Consider the following 22,390-nt stretch of genomic DNA (forward strand, 5'->3'; position numbering starts at 1 on the left):
CTTGAAGAGCCCAAGTATAGCTCACTGTATGCTCAGTTATGTCTGCGTCTAGCAGAGGATGCTCCTAACTTTGATGGCCCAACTCCAGAGGGCTTGCTGCAACACCACAAGCAAAGTACGGTAAGCAGTGTCCACTTAAAACCTTGCGTGTGGATGCCCGAGACCATTTGGGTTCGCTATTGATGGGAATGTTTTTTAACTCGAACAAACAAAACATATTGTGTACTGATCACCGTGCATATTTACTAGGATGCTACTGGGACTTGATGGTTTGACTTATAGGGAGAGGTTGGATAGACTGAGACTTTTTTCCCTGGAGAGTAGGAGGTTGAGGGGTGATCTTATAGAAGTCAATAAAATAATGAAGGGCATAGATAAGGTAGATAGTCAAAATCTTTTCCCAAAGGTAGGCGAGTCTATAACGAGGGGACATAGATTTAAGGTGAGAGGGGAGAGATACAAAAGGGTCCAGAGGGGCAGTTTTTTCACTCAAAGGGTGGTGAGTGTCTGGAACGAGCTGCCAGAGGCAGTAGTAGAGGCGGGTACAATTTTGTCTTTTAAAAAGCATTTGGACAGTTACATGGGTAAGATGGGTATAGAGGGATATGGGCCAAGTGCAGGCAATTGGGACTAGCTTAGTGGTATAAACTGGGCGACATGGACATGTTGGGCCGAAGGGCCTGTTTCCATGTTGTAAACTTCTATGATTCTATATTTTTCCAGACATTCAGACGCCTTTTAATTTCAAAACTTCAAGATGAATTTGAAAACCGTACCAGAAATGTCGATGGTAAGTACACTTTAAAACAGTGATTAATGTGCTGTAAGTCAGTGTTTGCCTTGCAGGCTTGTTAAAACTTTATTTTATTTTTAGTCTATGACAAACATGATGGCCCTCTCTCAAATGAAGATGAAGAGCAACGGGCTATTGCCAAGATCAAGATGCTGGGAAACATCAAATTCATTGGAGAGCTTGGCAAGCTTGATCTTATCCATGAATCTATCCTTCATAAGTGCATCAAAACAGTAAGTGACTAGGCTCAGATTAGGTTGTGCTGGCCAGCTATTCTGTGTAGTTAGTGGCTCTTTTTTTTTAGCTTGGTTTAGGTTGTGTACAAAAGAAAAACTGTTTAAGACCTTTTTTAGTTGGAACATCTTGTGCTTAATGAAGAGAAATAGGAATGATCAGGGATGTAGTAGTTAATGGGAGGAGCAGACAGTGATTGAAGGGATTTGAAGCTTTTGAAAAGTGTTAAAGGGGTTGAGTTCCATGGACAGGACAGTGACTGGAAGGTGAATGCTGGGACATGTGACTGAATAAAGTGGGTGTAGGGATGGAGATTTGAAAACTAAAGGCCTTGAGATGGATACCGTGGTAGTGCTAGGCAAGAATGGGGTAATGGGTGTCGCCTGATCTATTGTGCTGACGCATGGAATGATTGGTGATGAGAAACTAGAGTGGGTGCGAGCTAGATTTTCCTTTTCACGCTCGTCATAGCTTTCTTATCTTTTTTTTTCATGGTTTAAACCCTTTGAAACCTTTATCCTCTGACCAGAGCTGAGCATCAAACACCACATCCTGTTGATCACCGAGACAGCCTGTTTCCACCTGCGTAACATTGCCTGCCTCCAACCCAAGTCTGCCTCCTTGCTGCTAAAACCCGTAACCATGATTTTCACCAAGAATTTGTTTATTCCAACGCCCTCCTTTTGTGGCCTTGTTATTTCCCCTCTACAAACCCCAACTTGGCCAAAACAAGTGTGTTGACCCCCCATCAGGGGTCAGATTAATAGCTGTGCATTAAGTATTAACCAATCCCTCACCACCTCTTGCACACAGTGACCCGTAGTGACATTATTTGCAGGTGGGGTGAGGAGGGGCTGCATCTGCATGAACACTGATGACTGGTACACTAATGACTCCCAACTCTACTTCTCCATCACATCAATGCTTCTGCACCATCAAATGACTTGTCTGACGTCGTGTTGTCTGAAGCTTAACTTCCACCTTGGAGTCTGAAGCCATCAATTTTAGCCCTCGCCATCGACTCTCTTGCTCCTACCCAGACACTGAGAATAAACCAGACTGCAACCTCTGTCCTGTTTGACCTTGAGCTGAGTTTCTGAACCATATCTCCCTTCAACGACTGCCTGTTCACCTCCATAATGTCAATACCTCAGGCTACCTGCTGATTATCTCACCTCCAGACTTCAGTGCTATCCTTGCCAGCTACCCATTCTCCACCCGCCATAAACATCAACTCATCCAAAACATCTAGTATCTTATCCTGCACCATGTCACAATGCCTCAAATTTAAATTTCTCCCCATCTCTCCCTGGAACATCCTCCAGTGCTCTCGTCCTCACTTAACCACACATTCAGCTGCCTGGGACTCACTTAAATAATTAGTTGGTTGTGAAGCATTTAAGATGTCTGGGTGATTTATGCTATATACATGCACATTCTTTTTCCTTATTTCACCTCTTCTCCAATGTTAAGGTAACCAAGTAAATTCTACTGACCATAATTGCTCACCAATTTAAATGTAATTATTCAATCCAATGACTAATAAAGCTCTTTTCCCATTGCAGCTTTTGGAAAAGAAGAAGAGAGTCCAACTTAAGGATATGGGGGAGGATTTGGAGTGCCTCTGTCAGATAATGAGGACGATAGGACCTAGACTAGACCATGAAAAGGCCAAGGTAAGGTTATATACCTTGTTTGTGTGTGTGTACATTTACTTTACCATCCCAGCTCACTGAAACCATTAATGTATTAGGGTAACTTGAGTCAAATAGTTCCCAACCCCATCTTTGTTGCCAGTACAGTGCTCTGTAGCCCTGCACCATGTGTCATGTGCATTTGAGGTACTGGGGTCCTTGGGGTTGAAAATTTTGGATTTTTTTTTTTGTGGGGGGGTGGAAAGCAGAGAATAAGCAAAGAGCTGCAATGCTATTTCAGAACCACATGTGAAAGTGGGAGCAAATTCCTTTTTTTAGGAAAGGATTCTTTGCCAGTGTTGCGACACTCTGTATTTCTAGATTTTTGGGCACTCCGTGAGTTGATGTAGGCTTGAGCTCTGGCTGTTTTAGCCCTAGTATTGGTATTCCAGTTTTATTTTTGGCTTTTTTGAGGGAAGTGGAGCTGCTGAATTATAAGTATTGAATTCTAGTGCTGCCTTGATTTGTCTGCATCTAAAGCTGGCACTAGTTGGAGGGAGCTCTGAAATGCAGCTGCAACTGAATACTTGCAGCTTTGACATGTTTATGGTCACAAACAAGACGGTTGACCTTCACCTGGTGTCCTAATGCTGCACCACTTGTTTGAGAGGACATGTTGAGTAAATAAGCTTCAACGAGGAAGGAGGCATTGCTGGACTTCATTCTAGGGAATGAGGCGGGCCAAGTGAAGCAAGTGTCAGTGGGGGAGCATTTAGGGAGCAGCGATCATAGTATCGTACGGTTTAGAATAGCTATGGAAAAAGATACGGACCACTCTAAAGTAAAAATACTCAATTGGAGGAGGGCCAGTTTCAATGGGATGAGAACGGATCTGGCCCGGGTAAATTGGAATCCAAGATTGGCAGGCAAAACTGTAATTGAACAATGGGCAGCCTATAAAGAGATGGTTCGGGAACAGTCTCGGCACATTCCCACGAGGCAGAAAGGTAGGGCAACTAAAGCCAGAGCTCCCTGGATGACGAGATTAAGATGAAACGGAAAATAGGGCATATGTCAGGTTGATAACGCAAGTGAGAACCAGGCAGAATATAGAAAGTTCAGAGGGGAAGTGAAAAAGGAAATGAGGGGCAGAGAGTACGAGAATAGACTGGTGGCCAACGTAAAAGGGAATCCAAAAGTTGTCTTACTACCCGTTTACATGCTTGTACAGGAGGGGTGGGGCCGATTAGGGACCATAAAGGAGATCGACTTATGAAGGCAGAGGAGATGGCTGAGGAACTAAATGAGCAATTTGCATCTGTCTCTTTACCAAGGAAGATGATGCTGCCAGAGTCTCTAAAGGAAGATATAGTTGCGATATTGGATGCGCTAAAAATTGAGGTACTAGAAAGGCTAGCTGTACTTAAAATAGATGTCACCCGGTCTGGATGGGGTGACGTAGGTTGCTGTGGGAAGTAAGAGAGGAAATTGTGGAGGTACTGGCCATAATCTTCCAAACATCCTTAGATACGGGGGTGGTGCCAGGACTGGAGAATTTCAAATGTTACACCTTGTTCAAAAAAAGGGTCTAAGGATCAACTATAGCCTAGTCAGTTTAAGCTCCAGTGGGGAAACTTTTAGAAATAATCTGTAACACGAATTAAGTCACTTGGATGAGTTTGGATTGATTAGGGAAAACCAGCATGGATTTGGTAACGGCAAATTGTGTTTCAGTAACTTGATAGTTTTTTGATGAGGGCAGTGCAGTTGATGTGGTGTATATGGACAAAGGTGTCTGATAAAGTGCCACATGGTAGGCTTATCAAGATTGCAGCCCATGGAATAAAGGGGGCAGTAGCAACATAGGTACAGAATTTGCTAAGTGACAAACAGTAGTGGTGAACGGTTGTTTTTCGGACTGGAAGGAGGTGTTCAGTGGTGTCCCTCCACCCCGGGGTCAGTGCTGGGACCACTGCTCTTATATTAATGACTTGGACTTGGGTGTACAGGGTGCAATTTCAAAATTTGCAGATGACACAAAACTTGGAAGGGTAGTAAACAGTGAGGAGGATAGTGATACTTAGAATCATCGAAAATTTATGGCACAGGCCATTCGGCCCATGTCCACACCACCCAGCCTAATCCCACTTTCCAGCACTTGGTCCGTAGCCCTGTAGGTCACGGCACTTAAGGTGCACGTCCAGGTACTTTTAAAACGCGTTGAGGGTTTATGCCTCTACCATCCTTTCGGGCAGTGACTTCCAGACCCCCACCACCCTCTCTGGGTGAAAAACTTTCTCCTCCGTTCCCCTCTAATCCTTCTACTAATTACTTTAAATCTAGCCCCCCTGGTTATTGACCCCTCTGCTAAAGGAAATAGGTCCTTCCTATCCACTATCTAGGCCCCTTTATAATTTGGTACACCTCAATTAAATCACCCCCCTCAGCCTCCCCTGTTCCAAAGAGAACAACCCCAGCCTATCCAATCTATCCTCAAAACTAAAATTCTCCAGTCCTGGCAACATCCTCGTAAATCTCCGGTACCCTCTAGTGCAATCGCATCTTTCCGGTAATGATCAGAACTATATGTAGCACTTGAGCTGTGGCCTAACCATTGTTACACAGTTCTAGCATAACTTCCCTGCTGTTCTATTCTATGCCTCGGCTAATAAAGTATTCCAGAGGTTATCGACAGGCTGGCGTCATGGCAGACAAAATTTAACTCAAAAATGCGAAGTGATACATTTCGGTGGGAAGAATGAGGAGAGGCAATATAAACTAGAGGGCATAACTCTAAAAGGGGTACAAGAACAGAAAGATCTAGGGGTATATGTGCACAAATCATTGAAGGTGGCAGGGCAGGTTGAGAAAGAAGTTAAAAAGCATAGAGATCCTGGGTTTTATAAATAGAGGCAGAGTACAAAAGTATGGAAGTCATGAAGAACCTTTTTATAAAACATGGTTTGGCCACAACTGGAATATTGTCCAGTTCTGGGCACTGCACTTTAGCAAAGATGTGAAGGCCTTAGAATGGGTGCAGAAGAGATTTACTAGAATGATTCCAGGGATGAGGGACTTTAGTTACTTGGATAGACTGGAGAAGCTGGGGTTGTTCTCCTTGGAACAGAGAAGGTTGAGAGGAGATTTGATCGAGGTATTCAAAATCATATGGGGAATAGATAGAGAGAAACTGTTCCCATTGGTGGAAGGGTCACAAACCAGAGGACAAAGATTTAAGGTGATGGGCAAAAGAACCAAAGGTGACATGAGGGGAAAAACTTTTTTTAAACAGCGAGTGGTTAGGATCTGGAATGCACTGCCCGAGGTGGGTGGTGGAGGCAGATTCAACCATGGCCTTCAAAAGGGAACTGGATAAGTACTTGAAAGGAAATTTGCAGGGTTACGGGGATAGGGCGGGGGAGTGGGACTAGCTGGATTGCTCTTGCGTAGAGCCAGTGCGGACTAGATGGGTCGAAGGCCACCTTCCGTGCTGTAACCTTTGTGATTCTAATTGAATGCTGATGTACTGGTGTTCAGTGTCGCATTAGAATATTTCCTGTGTACCTGCATTTAATTCAACTTTGTACCAATACTTGAAACTTTCTGCTCTCCCTAGTCTCTAATGGATCAGTACTTTGCCCGGATGCGTTCCTTGATGCAAAATAAGGAATTGCCAGCTAGGATTCGTTTCCTGCTGCAGGTAACTTGTGTTTTTTTTTCCCTTTTTTTTTGAATGTGGTTTTAAAACTAATCTGAAGGTGTGGCTCTGAACTCCCTTTCCCCTCTCCGAGTAGGATACCGTGGAGTTGCGTGCGCACCGCTGGGTTCCTCGCAAGGCTTTTATTGACAATGGACCAAAGACGATAAACCAGATTCGTCAAGATGCAGTAAAGGTGGGTTATTGAGAGGCTGAGTTTGAAACTCCTGCACATTAGATTCCGTTTTTGTGGAACTGTAGCTCTCACTTTCCTCCTTGTTGCGTGCAGGATTTGGGAGTTTTTATTCCGCCAGCTATGGCTCATGGAATGAGGAATGACTTTTTTCTGGAGGGACCTTTTATACCACCAGGACGGAAATTTGACAGAGACCCACTTGGAGGGCTTGCTGATATGTTTGGACAAATGCCTGGTAAGTGTTGGGTCTCGAGTTCTTAGTCTGTCAGACAAAGGACATGGTCCTATGTACAGGTTAAATACGTCCAAGTGTGATTGTGTTTAGTTTGCTTTCTAAAAGCCTTAACTTGCTGCTTCAACTTTTTTTTTGCCTTTAAAGGTAGCGGAATTGGTACTGGTCCAGGAGTAATTCAAGACCGATTCTCACCGACCATGGGGCGTCACCGTTCCAACCAACTTTTTAATGGGCATGGGGGGCATGTACCTCAGTCGCAGTTTGGGGAAATGGGAAACAAGTCTTTCCTTAAATCTAATCAGGTGAGGAATGAGACTGTTGCATTCGTCTGTTTGAATGGATGGCTAACAATTTGTTCGGAGCTTGTGTATCTTGTTCTCCTTCGTTGGATTGTGTAGATGATTTAAAGTGTTAAGATTGCTATGCCAACCCTTAAGTAATGGGCACTGCATATCCCATAATTCAAAAATGGAAAACTGGTTCTGGGGTGTTTTATCTTCAATTTGACGCTGCCTTTATTGTATTAGCATTTGTGTGCAAGTTAATGGGTTATTGTTGCAAGTCATTAAACTTGATGTATCTAGATGTATGTTGGAAGAGGTGATGGGTGTAATAAATCTAGATTAAAGTTGGGGCAAGCAGCTTGTGTTGCTACACTGCCAGCCTGAAGGAGTGAACTTGTTCGGTGGCCATCATATTCTGAGCTATGTGCAGTTTAAGACTTTTTTTTTAAAAAAAGACCAGGCTGGAATTTAGTGTCTTAGCACACAGATGATGAGGCTCACTTATAGTGGCTTAATTGTTGTAGGACACAGAATAGGGCACAAGCTGTTTCAAGCACCCGACTGAACATGGGCGTGTAAGACTACCTTTTTGCCGTTTGCTCTTGGTGTCCAACATTTCCGGTTTCATTGGAATGAGGCAGGTTTTTTTTAGGGTAGATTATTAGTAAGAGTGAAATGCCTTGAAGCAGCTGTCATTGTGCAACACTTGAAACTATTGCAAGACACATCTTGTGGCTGAAATGAATGTTACTTACTGTTCCACCCTTTCTTGCTATGACGCATTAAGGGGTACATGCCAAGAATGTACAGTGAAATAAAAACAGAATCCTGGAAATGCTCAGCTGGTCAGGCAGCATCGAGAGAAAGGTAGGGTTAATGTTTCTGAAGGGGGGCTGGCACCAGATTGCCACTTGCATTGAAATGTCGGTGGAAATGAGTCATTGGATTCCTTGTCTTCCACCTGTTAAAATGGAAGTCTTTTCTAACCAAGATGTATGCCTGCAAACCAGTTTGGTGATGAGCAGTAAGCCACTGGCTTCACATTGCTGCGGTTGCAGGGCAGCTGTAGTCTTAAATGCACGGTCGAGGCTGTCCTTGCTTCTGTGCTTTCTTGTATTCGGCTTTCGACCAAGCCTGAAGAGATTTCCTGCTACTCGGGATGTCCGTCTCCGTGGGAACTGGTCGCTGGTGGACAAGAAAGCACTGATGTTGGAATATGTGGAGTCTGGGGCCTGCTCAGCTCCTAGTTGAGGCAGAGCCTGGTAGTGGCACAGGAAGTCCTGGTGTTCTATTACAGGGGCACTCATCCCAGCAACCAACACAATCCAAGGGCATGCCCTCCTCCTGTTCACAAGGGAAAGGACAGAAATACAGACGAGGGCATCTGGACTAGTTTGGTGCCCAATGATTAAGGAATGACGCGTTATTGCGAGGACTAATCTGGCAGGCCATTCTCATATTTGACTTCGACCATCCTTCTCTTGCCCTTTTATTTCCCCCTTCCTCCCTCTTTCTCTACCCCGCCCCCCACCCTTTTCCCCACCTGGGATAGCTGGCCAGTGTCCTGTGAGCGCGATTGAACAATGAGGGCAGCCACTCGCGTTTGAGCCCAACTAAATAACAAGCTGTTCAAATATCTTCAGATATTTGGACTTGCATTAAACCATAATAAACCTCCTTTTTGAAGCATTATGTATTTACATGCAGTGCTAACTGGTGTATGTGTGTGTATATTTTAGAACGCCTTTGATACTAAGGTTGGCCTGTTACCTTACAGATCAGTTTGAGGCCTGCACAGTCTTTTTTGCTGAATAAAAATCAGATGCACAAGCTTCAACCACAAACACCAACTATGATCCCACCAAGTGCGCAGCCGCCTCGTACGCAGACACCACCCCTGGGGCAGGTATGGTTCATTTTTGCTGTCGGCAGCAGTTAGTTTTCAGAGTAAATTTTTAGATTTTAATCCAATTCCCTTTGTTACTCTACCCTTTTTTTGAGACTTGAGTCGTGGATCCAAACATAAGTGGCATGCCCTGCTATATTGTGGGGCTCTCCCATCATCCTCGCTCTTAACACAGGGATGAGTGGGATAAATAGTCAACTTTAACGTTCTACTTTTGATTTCTAATGCCTGTTGGTATGAGATTCTTAACACAGTTTGTCATTTGAGAAGCCATAACTCTTGCTGTAAAATGTTTTCTGCAAGCACCTGCATATAGTGTTTGAGGAATAATGTGTTCCTTGTTAGCCCCCTCAACTAGGTCTCAAAACAAATCCACCCTTAATTCAGGAGAAGCCTGTGAAGAACAAGAAAACACCTTCCAAAGAAGAACTGATAAAACTGACTGTGAGTGACTCAGTGATTTAAATTCATGGGGGGCAGGGGTAGGTATATGTCTAGTTCCGACTCTGTCAGCTAGTAAAAACAGAATGTGGTGGTCTTTTGCACTGTGGGCCCAGTGGTTTTTGAACAGGTTCAAGGAAGCTGGGCTGGTGTTGGGGCCCATTCTCTGCTGAGCTCTGAATGACATCTCAATACCACTAACTCGACTTGCTTGGTCAGTTGGACAATCGACCTGTGCTCAAGCAAATGCTGCATAAAGCCAACGCAGCCAAATAGCGACTAATGGCGCTGTGCACTTTCCTAATAAGGGGATGGAAGTGCTCTGGTTATTCACTCCTCGTGGGTGATGGTGCGGACTTCATTTAAAGGGGAAGGTTACTATAAGATGACCAACTGCATTGTGTACGTTACTTGGGTGTGCCAATTATACTCTTCCCCCTGCCGTGGTGAAGCTAATATATCCCTTGCATCTGCTGCTTTTGTATGTTTCATTTGGTGTTTCTGGGTCCCTTCATTGACAGGAGACCATCCTAACAGAGTACCTGACTAATGTTAACGTTAAAGACGCTGTCAATGGAGTGAAGGAGATGAGGGCACCAAAGCCTTTCCTGCCAGAAATGTTGAGCAAGATGATCGTACAAACTCTAGATCGCTCCGATGAGGACAAAGAACAGGCCAGCACTCTGATAAATGCACTCAGACAGGAGGGGCTTGTTACGGGTGAAAACTTCATGCAAGTAAGTGAATTGTGAAGCTCCTTTTTAGCCTATAGAATTGTTGGTGTATCCAAGTTGAGGCCTGCTACTTGAGTTTGCTTTGTGTTTTTCCCCCTGCCTGGCCCAAACAAACCAAATTATATTTGCTTATTTGGAATCTACTTAGAGATTGAAATGCTGTGAACTAAAGCTGTAGCATCTTAAAGCAGATGCCACATTTTCTATTGCAGCCATTTTATCTTGGGAGTGCGGTTAACTTTTTTAATGTCCAGTTTAGTAAGCCATGATGTGGAGATGCCAGTGATGGACTGGGGTGGACAAATGTAAGGAATCTCACAACAAAGCTTGTGATTTTCAAATAAAACTGTTGGACTATAACCTGGATTCCTTACAGTTTAGTAAGGATTAACCCTTTTTTACTTGGCAAATAGGAGCCATCTGACTCTTCAAAACAAGTTGACTGTGATCTGTCCTTTCATTATGCATGTTTTAATGAAGCTAGGTGACTTTTTTTAACCTGTAATGCTTGTTCTTGCAGGTTCAGTATCCTATTCTTTGTACAATCTTTGGGCTATATTGCACTCATAGGAACAGGAGTAGGCCATTCTGCCATTTGATAAGATCATGGCTGATCTGTGATCTAGCTCCATATACCTGCCTTTGGCCCATATCCCTTAATACCTTTGGTTGCCAAAAAGCTATCTCACATTTAAATTTAGCAATTGAGCTCGTATCAATTGCTGTTTGCGGAAGAGAGTTCCAAACTTCTACCACCCTTTGTGTGTAGAAATGTTTTCTAATCTCGCTCCTGAAAGGTCTGGCTCTAATTTTTAGACTGTGCCCCCTACTCCTAGAATCCCCAACCAGCGGAAATAGTTTCTCTCTATCCACCCTATCTGTTCCCCTTAATATCTTAAACTTCGATCAGATCACCCCTTAACCTTCGAAACTCCAGAGAATACAACCCTAATTTGTGTAATCTCTCCTCGTAACTTAACCCTTGAAGTCCGGGCATCATTCTAGTAAACCTACGCTGCACTCCCTCCAAGGCCAATATGTCCTTCCGAAGGTGCGGTGCCCAGAACTGCTCACAGTACTCCAGGTGCGGTCTAACCAGGGTTTTGTACAGCTGCAGCATAACTTCTGTCCCCTTGTACTCCAGTCCTCTGGATATAAAGGCCAGCCTTGATTATTTTCTGCACCTGTTCATGAGAAATATATAAATTTGCTTATGTTAATTTTGGTTACAGGCGTTCCTGAATGTATTGGACCAGTGCCCCAAGCTGGAAGGGGATATCCCTCTGGTGAAATCGTACTTGGCCCAATATGCAGCACGTGCAGTCATCGCGGAGCTTGTAACCCTCTTGGAGCTCGCCCAGCCCTTTGAGAATGGAACCCAATTCCCCTTGTTCCTGCTTTGCCTCCAGCAGCTTGCCAAATTGAAGGATCGAGAGTGGCTGACGGATCTCTTTCAGCAGAGCAAGGTCAACATGCAGAAAATGCTGCCAGGTGTGTGCTGCTTGGGGTCGATTGTCTCGCGTAAGGGGTGTGGTACAAGACAGGGCTAGGAACATAGGAACAGGAGTAGGCCATTCAGCCCCTCGTGCCTGCTCCGCCATTTGATAAGATCATGGCTGATCTGTGATCTAGCTCCATATACCTGCCTTTGGCCCATATCCCTTAATACCTTTTGGTTGCTGGACAGACAATGCAGGGAGGATGTTTCCCCTGGCTTTGGGGTCCTGAACGAGGCATCACAGTCTCAGGATATGGGGTAGGACATTTAGGACACAGATTTCTTCAGTCAGAGGGTGGTGAACCTGTGGAATTCTCTACCACAGAAGGCTGTGGAGGCCAAGTCACTGAATACATTTGATAGATTTCTAGACACGACATCATGGGGTATGGGGGGAGCGGGAATGTGGTATTGAGGAGCAGCCATGATCAGCTCGAATGGCCTACTCCTATTTTTCTATATACTGAGGTCATTTGGGGAAGAATTCAAACTGTTCTTGTAATTGTGGGGAGATGTCCTTTTTAAATAGTGACCAAGGGCATTGTTAGAGCTGTGTGACCATCTGTTGCATGCAAGCAAACCAATGGGACTTGATTTGCATCTCACTAAACATTTCCCATCTCAAATTTTCATCCAGAGACTAGATTACTGTGAAATGTGCTTCATGTGTTGGTGAGCTCCTTGTGGTTATTCATCAGTTAGGTACTCTAACCCCACTTCAGACTTTGCATTGTAGATTTGTCTGGTTTTGGCTGTTAAACTTTCTGCTTCCTGTTTCTGGAATTGAATTTTGTGAGTGTGTTTGTGAGGTCATTGGTTTCCTGTTTTCTGCTACATGAAAATCTAGGTTTCCCAGATCAAATTTGTACAGTCTTCTAGTGCATGATCAATTTACACTCTCCCCTTCTCTCGAACAGAGATTGACCAGAATAAGGATCGCATGTTGGAGATTCTGGAGGGGAAAGGCCTGAGTTTCCTGTTCCCACTACTAAAACTGGAGAAAGAGTTGGCAGAACAGATCAAGAATGACCCATCCCCTCAAGCCATTTATAAGTGGATCAAGGATAACATTTCTCCCAAATTGCATACAGATAAAGGATTTGTCAACATTCTTTTAACCAGGTGCGTACAGCAATTGCTACTTTCTGGATCACTCAATCCTGAATGCTCCCTAATCTTTCTGAAGGAAAATGTGTTGACAGTAAACTCTGCTCCACCTTGGTTTTAACAGACGGTGGAAACAAAATGCTGAGCCTGGAATGTCACGCAGGCAGATCTTTCAGCCGATCTCTGCTCAGCAAAGCTCCAGAACTCCTCGTACTGTGCAATCTTTTACACCCACACGAATGTGCAGATATCAGACGGTGCCTCTGACCATGCATCGTTCCTTTTACCACTGCACTGGTCAGCCTAGCCCGTGTACTCTGGTCCTGGACTTGTGCTTGAACTTTTTGACTTGGTGAGGGCTACCGACTGAGCCTCCCTATCGTCATAATCCTTGGTTTAAATGAAACTTCAACCCTTAAGGGATTATATTTGGCTAAATTAAAAACTGCCATGCTGTGTTGATTTCTTGGAAAACCAATTTAATAACCCATTCCCTGTGGCATCTGAGAAACTTGGGAGTGTGTACAGGTGTATTTGGCATAATGTGCTGTTGCACAATATCTTGCACCTAAGGAAGTTCGATTGCAGTTGATTTTATTTGAGCTCGTTATGAGTTTCCATTAACTAACTTTTTTTTTCCTTTTCCAGCTTCCTGCAGTACATTTTTAAGATAACCCCTGCTGAAGTAGGTGATCCGACCGGCATCCCTTCCAAAGAGCTGTTGGAACAAGAGAAGCAGCTGCTTCTCTCCTTTAAGCCAGTAATGCAGAAATTCCTGCACGACCACACTGAGCTGCAGGTTAGCGCCCTATATGCATTGCAGGTGCACTGCTACAATCACAACTTTCCTAAAGGTAAGGCTCCTTGCACTGAATTCACTTTTTTTTCCCCCCCCCCCCACCTTTTTGAGGCGCAGGTGTGGGAGGAATCTGGAATTCTGTAAAGACTATCTGAATGTTGAAGCTGAGATTCACTAGTTTAATTTTGATTTTATGTTTAGTTTGAAAGTGATTTAAAATTGAAATTATTTTCTGCGTGAGATGTTTACACGTGAACTGGTGTGTTTCAGGTATGTTACTGCGCTTTTTTGTGAACTTTTATGACATGGAGATAATAGAAGAGGAAGCCTTCTTAGCCTGGAAAGAGGATATCAGCCAGGAATTCCCAGGAAAGGGCAAAGCTTTATTCCAGGTAACTGGGGAAAGTGTGTGTAGTAAACTTGTATCTGTTCTTTAAGGAATGAACTTGGGGAGGTGCTGAAATAACACCAGCACTGTCAAGTTTGTAGATAATCCCCTGTGCCTTATTTTTAGGATGCAAATATCGGGGCTTTGCATTCTTACTGTATTGGGGCTATACCATGCATTAGTAACTTAAACTATTCAAATAAAAGCTTGGGATTCATATTATAGTTAGATACTAAATGCTATGTGAACCAGTTTTGCTTTATATCTGTTTGGGATGTGTCCCAGCACTTCACCTGCAGTGGATTGCTTCGAAGTGCAGCAGCTGTAGTGCAAGTAGACACAGGATGTCCCAAAAATGGCCAGGATAATTGGCCAATTCAGCTGTTATGTCAAAGAATGTTGGCCAGGACATTAAACTGTTTCTTCATATCCTACCATGGGGTGGGTTGTAACCACCTGGGATGCTGGTGCCCCTGACTCTGTAGCACTTAGCCTGGCACTGGAGTCTCCTGGAGTGCGATTTGATCCTGTGACCTTCTCATAATCTGAGATTTGCCAACTGATACCAAAAAAAAAATGCAATACCATCAAATCTGATTGCAGAAATCTGTATTAGAGTCTTATCAATTGTGATTCCAGCCTCTGGTGAGTTGCTTTTCAACTAATCAACCTGATCTGACTTTTAGGTGAATCAGTGGCTAACCTGGCTGGAAACTGCAGAGGAGGAAGAATCTGAGGAGGAGGAAGGTGACTGAAAACCAGCCAAAGCCTTAAAATTGTGCGACTATACTGTTGCTGTGATGTGACTGTGTTCAGCCCAACCACTGCAGAGATTCATTCCACTGTTTGCAGTATTTAGCGCAGGAGCATGTTCATGGCTCAAATTTCTTCTGCATAACCTTTAGTGTATGTCTTAAGCGTAGTGTACCATTGAATCTTAAGATTACAGTACCTTTTAGGCAACTTCATGACCTATGAATAGCATGCAATAACTGAACCCTAAATTTACTCAGTGCAAGCAGTAGTTATAATGAAAGACATTACTGTTGGCTGCTGTTCTACATTGTTTGATTTACAAACTGAATAGCAACACCAAGACACTGTAGAAATGCACTTTGCTCAGCAAAATACTTGAGTCGTTGCAATATTTGATTTTTTTTTTCCCTTGGATTGTTAAAAAGAAAAACCTAAAATAAATTGGAAACTGTAATCAATGGGTTGCAGCTGTAACATTAATTTGCCTGAATTTCTACCTCCACTATTGGGCTTTGTTTTAAGGTATGTGCCAGGGTTAACTATGCTTAAATCCTACATCCTGGGCAAGTGCACAAGTCTTTAATCTCTAGTTTACTCGCACAATACTATATTGTGATGTGGTAAAATGACCTTAAAGTGCTTGTTTAAGATGGGAAAAAAAAAACTTCAATGGTGAGATTAATGGAACTAACCTTTCTTTGGACCCCTTGTATGTGATAGTAACAAAATGAAGCCTACTTAATTTATCAAGTTGTGTTCACTACTTGTTCACATGCCCTGATTTTATATACAAGTAACTTGTATCTATAATAAACATTGTGATACTTGATGCATTATTTTCCTATTGGTTTTATTTTTTAAGTATTTGACCTTTTTTTTTTAAATGGGGAGAAGAACTCCTAGCACTAAAAAAACCAGCTGTCTGCCTGCCCCCCTCGATCTGTTCTATCCAAGTGTGGTCAAAGGAAATTGGGGCTGTTATCTCTTTTTCCCCTTTGTGCTTTGTTTTTTGCGGGTGGGAGGCCTACAATATTTTCATGCAGTTATGGAATAAATTCATGATTCAAAATGGTGGTTTTAAAGCTGTTCTTTTAGACCATTATGGATGCAGATACTTTGTGTATACACACACACACACACACACACACACACACACAGCAGATACGCCTCTTAAAAATGTGGAATGAACTGCATTTCCATAGGGTTAATGTTGATCTTTCTGGTACGCTAGATGGATTGGCAAACATCAAAATTCCTAACCAACTCGGGAGGTAATCTTCCTGTTGAGCCCAAGAAAATGGAGGTGATGGATTCCTGCTTGTGTTTTGAAAACTTTTGCACTATGGATTCAAAACATCAGAAGTGGGGGGGGGGAACCCCCCAGACTTTAGTGTCTTGCATTGGTGTGGGTCAAGGATGAACTGACAAAGTAGTCTAAGCCCGATCGTTGGCTGCTCAAACATCTGGCCCATTGCCTTGAGGTGGGGAGAGAACACCTGGTAAGTTGAATCCTACTGATCTCTCAATTTGGTTTTTTTTTGTGTGGATCATGACAGGAGAAATAATTGAGTAGAAATCTTGTGGGGAAGTTATATACTAAATACCTTTTTATGTTAGAAGTAGTGTTGCAAGCACCTGAATCCTTGGGTAAATCTTAAGGATTTCAGCAAAGTAATTTAGAGGTTATTGTATTAGTCATGCAATGAAAATGTCAGTCACTTTTTAACACCATCCTATAACTTGGAGATATGAGATTATTTAACATGTTGGGAGTTCAGGAACTTCATTGAAAATAGCCGGGGCTGGACTCAGCTTGGCGCAAGGTCTTGTGTTACTAGCTTGATCTTAAAGGGACACTCCTGTGATTTGCTGTTAGTTATCCAGGCCGATTTAATTGCAGAGGGCAACTGACCCTACCAGAGGGTTTTAATAATCCATCTTGAAGTTTCTAAAGTGTGTGCCTCCATTATATTTGGCCCCCCCCCAGTGTAGAGGAGGGAGCTGGTGTGGGCTAATTTCCATGAGATGTATACATTTCTTTGCATAACCAAAGCTCGTCAGTCATTATCACTTGGGTTGTTTCACTTGTCCTTGCGCCAGGATGCATGTTGTTCTTGTAAATTTTTTTTGCCCCCATAAACACCAAGTGAACTAATCTGGAAATATTTAAGTCAGGCAGCATCTGTGGAGGACAAACAGTTAATGTTTTGGGTCAGTGGCCCTTCATTGGAAACTCAGCTCTGACAGGTCCTTGACCCCTGAAACAAACTGTTTCTCCAGATGCTGCCTGGCTTGCTGAGTGTTTCCAGCATTTTCTGTTTCAGATTGCTAGCTTCTGCAGTAGTTTGCTTTTGAAGTAAACTAATCTTGATTCCATTTGGAGGTGTAATCATGAGGTGGGAGGGATCTTGTCCCCTTTCCAGAAGGTTTACAATTGTAAACAATTTTACAACACCAAGTTATAGTCCAGCAATTTTATTTTAAATTCACAAGCTTTCGGAGATTTTCTCCTTCCTCAGGCAAATGTTTCAAGATCTCAAATGTTTCAAATGTTTCAACATTTGCCTGAGGAAGGAGAAAATCTCCGAAAGCTTGTGAATTTAAAATAAAATTGCTGGACTATAACTTGGTGTTGTAAAATTGTTTACAATTGTCAACCCCAGTCCATCACCGGCATCTCCACATCATGACTTCCAGAAGGTTAGCAGAGTCCAAGTTTATTATCTTTTAAAACAATTCAATTTGAGTGTTCCTGTTACAGATCCTCAGTACATCAGCTTTACTTAAGAGGCTATTCAGCCCCTCGAGCCTGTTCATCATTCAATTGGCTCGTGGCTGATCTTTATCTTAATTCCAACTACCCTTTTATTTCATATAGCCTGTGAATAAGGGTTTAATCTCCAACATGTGGTGGTGTCCAAACTGTGGTGGTTAGGACCACATCCTGACAGTCTGACCCTTGGACCTCAGTCCTGATAATATTTGCATTCACTGTTTGCATTCTGTGAACGATGTGGATTGTGAACAGAGTGGGAACTACGTGTAGAGAGGGAAAGATAGTGAACAGAGGAGCTCTGAAACCAGGAATAAAAGGGTAGGTTAATCGGGGTAAGTAATAGTTTAGAAAGATTCTAACTATAATGGCAGCTGAGACTCATTGCCTGCAATTCCTGCACCATGTGGGAACTTCAGAATGCTTCGTGTGTCCTGGAGAGCCACATGTGCAGGTAATGCCTCCAGTTGCTAGAGTTCAAGCTGAGGGTTTGAGCATGAGGGGCGGCTGGAGTCAGTGCAGAGCCTAAGGGAGGCCGAAGCTTTCCTGAATCATATATTCCAGCAGGTGATGACCCTGCAGCCACAGAGTTCAGGATAGCAAGTGGGTGACCATCGAAAGGGTAGGAAGAGGCAGGCAGTGCAGGAATCCTGATGTGTGGCACACTCAAACTGGAATTCAGCATCAGATTCCTGAGTGATGCCACCTGAGTGCAGTCCTGAGCATGGCACTATCGGGGCAAAGGACTGCACTTGGGGCACAGAAGTGTAGAAATGCAGTTGTCATAGGGGATTCAATAGTTGGGGAGAGATGGGCATTTGTGACTGCCAAGTTGAGTCCTGCAGGGTGCCAGGGTAAAGCATATCGGTGCAGAACATTCTATGGGGAGAAGGGAACAGCCAGAAGTCATGATCCATGTGGGTTCCAACGACATAGGAAAGGGTCAAGGTCCTGCGGTCAGAGTTTCAGGCGCTAGGGAGGAAGTTTAAAAAGCAGAACCTCAAAGGTAGTAATCTCTGGATTACTCCCAGTGCAACGTGCTACTGAGCACAGAAATAGGAAGATAAGGCAGGTTAATGCATGGCTAGAGACATGGTGTAGGAGGGAGGGCTTCAGATCCTTGGGGCATTGGGACCGGTTCTGGGGCAGGAGGGACCTGTTCAAGGCAGACGGGTTGCACCTCAACAGAGCTGGGACCAATGTTAGGAGGCATGGTTAGTAAGTTTGCAGATGACACCAAGATTGGTGGCATTGTGGACAGTGAAGAAGGTTATCTCGGATTGCAACGGGATCTTGATAAATTGGGCCAGTGGGCCGATGAATGGCAGATGGAGTTTAATTTAGATAAATGTGAGGTGATGCATTTTGGTAGATCGAATCGGGCCAGGACCTACTCCGTTAATGGTAGGGCGTTGGGGAGAGATATAGAACAAAGAGATCTAGGAGTACAGGTTCATAGCTCCTTGATATCTGGAATTAAAATACTAGTATCAGTGATGATGGCCATGAAACTACCGGATTGTCGTAAAAACCCATCTGGTTCACTAATGTCCATTAGGGAAGGAAACCTGCCGTCCTTACCCGGTCTGGCCTATATGTGACTCCAGACCCACAGCAATCTGGTTGATTCTTAATTGCCCTCTGAAATGGCCTAGCAAGCCACTCAGTTGTAAAATCTCGCTACGAAAAGTCATAAGAATAAAACCGGACGGACCACCCGGCATCGGACCACTAGGCACCGGACACGACAACGGCAAAACACCAAGCCCAGTCGACCCTACAAGGTCCTCCTTACTAACATCTGGGGACTTGTGCCAAAATTGGGAGAGCTGTCCCACAGACTAGTCAAGCAACAGCCTGACATAGCCATACTCACAGAATCATATCTTTCAGCCAACGTCCCAGACTCTTCCATCACCATCCCTGGGTATGTCCTGTCCCACCGGCAGGACAGACCCACCAGAGGTGGCGGTACAGTGATATACAGTCAGGAGGGAGTGGCCCTGGGAGTCCTCAACATTGACTCTGGACCCCATGAAATCTCATGGCATCAGGTCAAACATGGGCAAGGAAACCTCCTGCTGATTACCACCTACCGTCCTCCCTCAGCTGATGAATCAGTCCTCCTCCATGTTGAGCACCACTTGGAGGAAGCACTGAGGGTAGCAAGGGCACAAAATGTACTCTGGGTGGGGGACTTCAATGTCCATCACCAAGAGTGGCTCGGTAGCACCACTACTGACCGAGCTGGCCGAGTCCTGAAGGACATAGCTGCTAGACTGGGCCTGCGGCAGGTGGTGAGCGAACCAACACGAGGGAAAAACTTACTTGACCTTGTCCTCACCAATCTCCCTGTCGCAAATGCATCTGTCCATGACCGTATTGGTCGGAGTGACCACCGCACAGTCCTCGTGGAGATGAAGTCCCGTCTTCGCACTGAGGACACCATCCAACGTGTTGTGTGGCACTACCACCGTGCTAAATGGGATAGATTCAGAACGGATCTAGCAGCTCAAAATTGGGCATCCATGAGGCGCTGTGGGCCATCAGCAGCAGCAGAATTGTATTCCACCACAATCTGTAACCTCATGGCCCGGCATATTCCTCACGACCATTACCAACAAGCCAGGGGATCAACCCTGGTTCAATGAGGAGTGTAGAAGAGCATGCCAGGAGCAGCACCAGGCGTACCTAAAAATGAGGTACCAACCTGGTGAAGCTACAACTCAGGACTACATGCATGCTAAACAGCGGAAGCAACATGCTATAGACAGAGCTAAGCGATTCCACAACCAACGGATCAGATCAAAGCTCTGCAGTCCTGCCACATCCAGTCGTGAATGGTGGTGGACAATTAAACATCTAACGGGAGGAGGAGGCTCTGCAAACATCCACATTCTCAATGATGGCGGAGTCCAGCACGTGAGTGCAAAAGACAAGGCTGAAGCGTTTGCAACCATCTTCAGCCAGAAGTGCCGAGTGGATGATCCATCTCAGCCTCCTCCCGATATCCCCACCATCACGGAAGCCAGTCTTCGGCCAATTCGATTCACTCCACGTGATATCAAGAAACGGCTGAGTGCACTGGATACAGCAAAGGCGATGGGCCCCGACAACATCCCAGCTGTAGTGCTGAAGACTTGTGCTCCAGAACTAGCTGCGCCTCTAGCCAAGCTGTTCCAGTACAGCTACAACACTGGCATCTACCCGACAATGTGGAAAATTGCCCAGGTATGTCCTGTCCACAAAAAGCAGGACAAATCCAATCCGGCCAATTACCGCCCCATCAGTCTACTCTCAATCATCAGCAAAGTGATGGAAGGTGTCGTCGACAGTGCGATCAAGCGGCACTTACTCACCAATAACCTGCTCACCGATGCTCAGTTTGGGTTCCGCCAGGACCACTCGGCTCCAGACCTCATTACAGCCTTGGTCCAAACATGGACAAAAGAGCTGAATTCCAGAGGTGAGGTGAGAGTGACTGCCCTTGACATCAAGGCAGCATTTGACCGAGTGTGGCACCAAGGAGCCCTAGTAAAATTGAAGTCAATGGGAATCAGGGGGAAAACTCTCCAGTGGCTGGAGTCATACCGAGCACAAAGGAAGATGGTAGTGGTTGTTGGAGGCCAATCATCTCAGCCCCAGGGCATTGCTGCAGCAGTTCCTCAGGGCAGTGTCCTAGGCCCAACCATCTTCAGCTGCTTCATCAATGACCTTCCCTCCATCATAAGGTCAGAAATGGGGATGTTCGCTGATGACTGCACAGTGTTCAGTTCCATTCGCAACCCCTCAGATAATGAAGCAGTCCGAGCCCGCATGCAGCAAGACCTGGACAACATCCAGGCTTGGGCTCATAAGTGGCAAGTAACATTCGCGCCAGATAAGTGCCAGGCAATGACCATCTCCAACAAGAGAGAGTCTAACCACCTCCCCTTGACATTCAACGGCATTACCATCGCCGAATCCCCCACCATCAACATTCTGGGGGTCACCATTGACCAGAAACTGAACTGGACCAGCCATATAAATACTGTGGCTACGAGAGCAGGTCAGAGGCTGGGTGTTCTGCGGCGAGTGACTCACCTCCTGACTCCCCAAAGCCTTTCCACCATCTACAAGGCACAAGTCAGGAGTGTGATGGAATACTCTCCACTTGCCTGGATGAGTGCAGCTCCAACAACACTCAAGAAGCTCGACACCATCCAAGATAAAGCAGCCCGCTTGATTGGCACCCCATCCATCACCCTAAACATTCACTCCCTTCACCACCAGCGCACTGTGGCTGCAGTGTGTACCGTCTACAGGATGCACTGCAGCAACTCACCAAGGCTTCTCCGACAGCACCTCCCAAACCCGCGACCTCTACCACCTAGAAGGACAAGAGCAGCAGGCACATGGGAACAACACCACCTGCACGTTCCCCTCCAAGTCACACACCATCCCGACTTGGAAATATATCGCCGTTCCTTCATCGTCGCTGGGTCAAAATCCTGGAACTCCCTTCCTAACAGCACTGTGGGAGAACCGTCACCACACGGACTGCAGCGGTTCAAGAAGGCGGCTCACCACCACCTTCTCGAGGGCAATTAGGGATGGGCAATAAATGCTGGCCTCGCCAGCGACGCCCACATCCCGTGAACGAATAAAAAAAAAAGAAAGTGGAGTCACAGGTGGATAGGGTGGTGAAGAAGGCATTCAGCATGCTTGGTTTCATTGGTCAGAACATTGAATACAGGAGTTGGGATGTCTTGTTGAAGTTGTACAAGACATTAGTAAGGCCACACTTGGAATACTGTGTACAGTTCTGGTCACCCTATTATAGAAAGGATATTATTAAACTAGAAAGAGTGCAGAAAGGATTTACTAGGATGCTACCGGGACTTGATGGTTTGACTTATAGGGAGAGGTTGGATAG

General features: G+C 44.8%; 1 protein-coding gene across 1 annotated transcript; it reads left to right on the forward strand.

The window, feature by feature from the left end:
* Nucleotides 1–729: 729 nt before the first annotated feature.
* Nucleotides 730–15,531, forward strand: LOC137307536 (eukaryotic translation initiation factor 4 gamma 2-like). The gene is made up of 15 exons (XM_067976862.1): nt 730–790; nt 875–1,026; nt 2,593–2,703; nt 6,278–6,361; nt 6,456–6,554; nt 6,648–6,789; nt 6,934–7,091; nt 8,851–8,979; nt 9,325–9,423; nt 9,942–10,157; nt 11,387–11,645; nt 12,570–12,774; nt 13,408–13,613; nt 13,829–13,950; nt 14,633–15,531. Exons 2-15 carry the CDS (start codon nt 943–945, stop codon nt 14,699–14,701), a joined length of 1,983 nt encoding a protein of 660 aa, XP_067832963.1. The 5' UTR covers nt 730–790; nt 875–942; the 3' UTR covers nt 14,702–15,531.
* The last annotated feature ends 6,859 nt before the right edge of the window (nt 15,532–22,390 follow it).

This window comes from Heptranchias perlo, unplaced genomic scaffold (genome assembly GCF_035084215.1).
Source record: "Heptranchias perlo isolate sHepPer1 unplaced genomic scaffold, sHepPer1.hap1 HAP1_SCAFFOLD_1038, whole genome shotgun sequence".
In the NCBI taxonomy this organism is placed as follows: Eukaryota; Metazoa; Chordata; class Chondrichthyes; order Hexanchiformes; family Hexanchidae; genus Heptranchias; species Heptranchias perlo.

What these genes read in the sequence shown, in the direction of transcription:
- LOC137307536 (XM_067976862.1), top strand. Translation starts at nt 943, where the DNA reads ATGCTGGGAAACATCAAATTCATTGGAGAGCTTGGCAAGCTTGATCTT. An exon ending in CTTTCCTTAAATCTAATCAG is followed by an intron (nt 7,092 to 8,850) that starts GTGAGGAATGAG and finishes GTTACCTTACAG; the next exon opens with ATCAGTTTGAGGCCTGCACA. An exon ending in AGGGCAAAGCTTTATTCCAG is followed by an intron (nt 13,951 to 14,632) that starts GTAACTGGGGAA and finishes TCTGACTTTTAG; the next exon opens with GTGAATCAGTGGCTAACCTG.